Source organism: Oreochromis aureus, linkage group 1 (assembly GCF_013358895.1).
Source record: "Oreochromis aureus strain Israel breed Guangdong linkage group 1, ZZ_aureus, whole genome shotgun sequence".
NCBI lineage: Eukaryota > Metazoa > Chordata > Actinopteri > Cichliformes > Cichlidae > Oreochromis > Oreochromis aureus.
Window position 1 is genome coordinate 39,891,485 of NC_052942.1, and position 5,202 is coordinate 39,896,686.

Genomic DNA, 5,202 nt, shown 5'->3' on the forward strand with positions numbered 1-5,202 from the left:
AGATGCACTGTTGGGGATCAGAATGACAATATTCACGTTTCAGGCAATAAAACCTTTTTCTGTAAAACATAAACATCTGTCTCTACCTTTAAAAAAGCAACAAACCAACAATGAAACATGTGAAATGTTTAAAATGAGCTCACAGCGGAGTTTATTAGAGGTACGATGCTGTCTGCTCCCGGTCACAAACACAGCGCGCAGCCAGCAGAGGGGCGGGGCCGCACGCGGACTGTTTCTCATGAGGAAATGTTGATATTGAGGAGATCCCCATGGCAACGAGGCAGCCGCAGGAGCTACTGTATTTAAAGCAGCTTCAATGGAGCGGCCGCCAGTCTCAGCCGTCCGAAGTCAAGATGGTCACGAGCTTCCTGCAGTTGGTAAATCACATCACACTAGCGCCCCGGGCTCGCGGGCAGCTCTATCTGACTCTCACGGGTGTTTCTGCCACTTTGCAGATCTCTCTGCTGATCCTCCACGAGCTCTGCGCCGCCGCCTCCCGGTGTCTCAGCGCCGAGATGGTGGAGGCCCGCGAGCGAAAGTTTAACGCCAGTCAGAAGCTCAACCTTCAGCCCGACGCCCGCGAGCACCAGAACCGGACCACCTGCGTACAGGCTGCCCGAGAAATGCACGAGCTCAACGGCCGCGCGCTGTCTCCGTGGCGTTACTAGTAAGTATGGAACCCGCAGAGGGACAAAAACGCTCAGACAACAAACAAACCTGTTCTTTGCCTCATCGTCAGCATTTAAAGCGCGCTTCGGGGATCAGTTTCGACACATTTTTACTTGATTATAAATGTAATTTATTTAAAATTATTAAAATTTGTTTAAAATGTTATTTTATATGATTTTTTTTTATTTATTTTTTTTTTTACCATTCTACTTATTAAAGCCAGTTTAGATGATGGTGGGAATGAGAAATCATTTGTGTAGATCATATTTGTAAAATTATTTGGTTACATTTGAAATGATGATGTGTTAATAATACAAGTAATAAGCTGGCAGATGCCCGTATATCTGCCTCTCTGTGTACATATGTAAGGTTATGTGTATATATAGCTCATATCTTTTTTTTCTATGTATTTAACAAAACCCAAAGGAATCACTCAGCTTTGTGGATAAATGAACCAAGGGCGTAGATTTGGTTTTGGCATTGGTGGGGACGGATGATTCAACCACTGAACCCTGCCCTGTTTCCTTTTTCTTTTTTCCTTTTTGTCTTTGCTTCTTGATAAAAAAAAAAAGGAGAAATATACTTGCCTACATATGCTATTCTACATGCTTTTAAACCATTCAAAATTACAATTCATATTTTTATATGTGATTTATATAATGTTAAATTACTATTATACAAATGACTAAAGTATTTTAGACTTTAGTTTACTTCAGCCATATTCCATATAAATCAGGTATCATACAAAAATAAAAATAGCTTCAAATACAGTCATGACAATAAAAGAATATGACTTTAAGGACTTAACAACATTCCTTCAGTTATAGTGCACCAACATCTCTGATACATTAGCACTAAGGGAACACTGAATGACCTGCTGGTTTTTGTCCATAAAACTACTCATCTAAGATTACCACAAAGTAAAAGATCTCTCAGCAAAATTATGCAACATTTTAGGCACTATTGCCCCGATCAAATCAGTGAGCTGGGATGTTTTATTCTAAACATGAACTACTGTTACAGCAACAGACATGGACTACTGATGCCCCACACAACAACTCAATGTCCAATATGTGAGGGAGCCAAACACATGCCTTCTCCTCTCATTAACTGAGATGAACTGCTGGCATATTTGTTTTACATTCATACTGTCCAGTCTCTCCTGGTGGACATGGCAACACGTTATTCATGGTTACATACAATTTTAGACTGATGTGGGCCAAAGCCTCGCACATACTTGCCAACCTTGAGACCTCAGAATTAGGGAGACATTCAAAAGGGCTGTTGGGCATTGTAAAACTTTACAATGTTTATTTATCGGATAAAATAAGTTAAATGTCACCGTTATTATTGTCCGGCCAGAAACAGGCCGGGGGTGTCCAAATTCAGAGGCTGCGTCCACCTGAGGACCCGGTGTTGTGCCAAAAACTGATTGCTTGTATTTAAACTGCTATAAATAACTTGTTGGTCTATAATATGTGAAACATATGTCAAATATATCCCTCATGAATTATGTCAAGTCATCTTGAGCAACAAACAACATTCCTGTAACAAGGTAGAAGCCGCAAGCAGTTTTTGGCAGTGATTTTTATGTATCCCTTATTTATGCAGTTAAAAAAACTCTTTTTTACTTTAAAAATGTTTCTCTTAAGAGTAGTATGGCCAAGAGGACAGCTGAAATTGCAACAAATGCAAAAATAGTTCTGTAAATATATTTTAGGTGGACAAAAGGGAGCTGATTGATTATAATGTAAGTACAATAACACAGATATTTGAAGTTTACACAGCTACATTCTCGCCTGAAAGTATGTTAAAAGTTTATTTTGCGAGCCAGAAAGAGTAATAAGAGTAATATTAAAACTAAGTAGCTGCAGTAGTGGTAGCCATTGTTGAAAGCTGGAATTGGCTGAGCCAATCTGGGATATGGTTTTTCAATTTTGTTGTCCGGGTGGAAAATCAGGAGAAATTCGGCAGAATGGTGACTCCGGGAGATTTTCGGGAGGGGCACTGAAATTTGGGATTCCCCTGGAAAAATCGGGAGGGTTGGCATGTATGGCGTAGTGTCTGTAACATTATTATGGCGGATACATTTTATGAGTGAACTTGACTTTAAGTGACTTACAGGTTTCTTTGAAAAATACTTTCTTATATCAGGTTCTTCCTTTGTGCTGCCATCCTCCTCTCCTCCTCGCAGGTCCTCGCAGCGCAGGCTTGCCGCTGCTAAAACTAAACAGAGCTCCCTGAAAGGCACAGCCAATCACATTGGCCATATTTGTCACATGAGGCAGGACTCCAGTAGAGAACGTAATTTAACTCTTTCTGCACCGCTGGGTGAATGAGACGATGACAGATCGTTTTTTTTCTTTCTATCGGGTTTTGTTTTTCTTTACTCGAAGAGATCAAGTTATTGGTGGGGACAATTCAATAATCGCTGGATATTGGTGGGGACATGTCCCTTCCGTCCATGCCAAATCTACGCCCTTGAAATGAACGTTATCTCATTAGATGGCATGTGCTGCTCTGTGGTTAATGAATTACATAGTTAAAGTAAATATTTGTGTTAAAAGCAGAAGTTTTACCGTTTTATTAACACGTATTCACGTATTCACATTAAGACATTCATTCAAAGTACAGTAAAAAGTATTTAATTTAACCTTTGTCCGCAATAAACCTGCATGTAGCACACCAATGAGTTAAATGTGCGGCTTAGTGAAGTAAGAGTTCAGTGAAATAGAATGTGACAAAACAGGTCTGTGTTTATGTAGCGCACAGGTGTGTTGCAGGTGTCAGCTGTAGACTGAAAAAACTAATTCTAATCAGTGTTTAAGGTTAACTACAGATGTCATCTTTGGCTGCAGTGTTTTACCAGAAAATGTGACTGTAGCTGAGATGTAGATGCATTTGAGAGTATATACATCATGCTTTGGTTCAGCAGCAGGTATGGTGGATGTTTTTGACAGTAAGTAAGATTTCATCAGAGTGACGGCCTGTGGAGGAAGCTGCACAGATGTCTGTTGGCGTACAGTGCTCTGTAGCGCCTTCTAGAGGGCAGGAGTGGGAACAGGTTTGGTCCAGGGTGTGATGGTCTGCAGTGGCGTTGCCTGCCTGTTTCCTGATTCTAGATTTGTACAAGTCCTGAATGGAGGGCACGTCAGCAGCAGTGATTTTCTGTGCAGTCCTGACTTTCCGGTGTAGTCTGTTCTCGCCCTGTGTGGTGGCTGATCCAAAGTTTGGATGTGCAGAGAGCAGGCTGGATTATTGCAGAGTAGAAATGGATGGACAGCTCCTGAGCTGGTTCAGGAAGTTCAACCTGGAACCAGCGAGCAGATGAAAGCTACCAGCTTTAATATTAAACGAGCTTTGATTTGAGAAGCCGCGTATTGTCCTGACTGAATCTGCTGTGTGTTCACTGTCTCCTGCACGTGTTGAGGTCTTTTCTGTCTGCCTGTGTCTCCAGCATAGACCGAAACGACAGCAGGCAACCACGCGACATCAGCTTTGCCAAGTGCCTTTGTAAGGGATGCATCATCGACGGGCACGAAGTGAACGACTACAACTCTGTGGAGGTTTGGGCTCCGATGTTGGTCCTCATAAAGACCGAGTGTAAGGACGCAAACACGTATCGAGTCCAGAAGATGCGTATCGAAGTCCCGGTGGGCTGCACTTGTGTAAGGCCCAAAATTACTAAGTGATCTCAGAAACTAGTTTTACTCACACTGAAGGCCATTTTATAGCTGTGCAGCACCTTCACTTACACTGTAAGAATATTTATCACAGCTTTCTGCCTGCATGTGAAAATGTTTTCTGTAAGTAGGACCTTCTGTCAGCCAGAGGGTAGATTTCTGTCCTAAAGCTGCCAGTCCACACCACAATATCTCAGCAACTATCCAGGCCCGTTTGGCCTGGAGAGTTAAGAGAAACTAACTGTGATCGGACATTCGGGAGTCTTAATCATAAACAGGACCAACACTAAACCGCAGACAGACTCAGAGGCTTCACGTCCTCAAAGAGCCTCAGACCTTTCCTATCGTTTGCTAACAGAACATTATTACAGCTGCTGTGCTGCTTTGTGCAAATACATATCGAGCTTATTTAATATAGCACTTTATCTCCAACTACCTGTAACTTTCCTTCCTCATTCGGACGTTACTTGCAAGTGAAAACTGGTGGTGATTTCTTTTTGTTGAACCTCCTAAGACCCTCGCATTTTGGGTCGTCTTGACCAAAATACTAAATTTTGCTGTACAAGGGCCTGATATCCACTTCCAAGGACATTACACTGCCACTGTTCTATCGAAATTTAAAATGAATGTCCTCATATGTGGATCTAATTTTTCTCAGAAACAAAAATCAGGTAAAAAAAACCCCAAAAAACAGGTAATTCTTCGTTTTTACATTCATCAGGTCCCAATCAGCCCAAATAGCAAAGAGAAATTAAAAATGCATGCCATGACAGAGTTTGGGTCTTAGGAGGTTAAAATTGAGTTGTGATGAAGACGGATCCATCATCTGTCTGAACATCAGTCTGCTCTG

At 41.7% G+C, this 5,202-nt stretch overlaps 1 protein-coding gene across 2 annotated transcripts; it reads left to right on the forward strand.

The window, feature by feature from the left end:
• Window positions 1-4,986, forward strand: LOC116319133 (interleukin-17F-like). 2 transcript variants are annotated; one of them, XM_039614002.1, is made up of 3 exons: window positions 1-377; window positions 456-667; window positions 4,127-4,986. In XM_039614002.1, exons 1-3 carry the CDS (start codon window positions 270-272, stop codon window positions 4,359-4,361), a joined length of 555 nt encoding a protein of 184 aa, XP_039469936.1. In that variant the 5' UTR covers window positions 1-269; the 3' UTR covers window positions 4,362-4,986. The 2 variants fall into 2 exon arrangements, with proteins under 2 accessions (XP_039469936.1, XP_031594226.2); XM_031738366.2 differs by having other exon boundaries at window positions 1-667.
• The last annotated feature ends 216 nt before the right edge of the window (window positions 4,987-5,202 follow it).

Bases quoted from the DNA above. Each gene is read 5' to 3' on its own strand.
- LOC116319133 (XM_031738366.2), top strand. From the start codon at position 270: ATGGCAACGAGGCAGCCGCAGGAGCTACTGTATTTAAAGCAGCTTCAA. The intron at 668-4,126 runs GTAAGTATGGAA...CTGTGTCTCCAG, and splicing joins CTGTCTCCGTGGCGTTACTA to CATAGACCGAAACGACAGCA.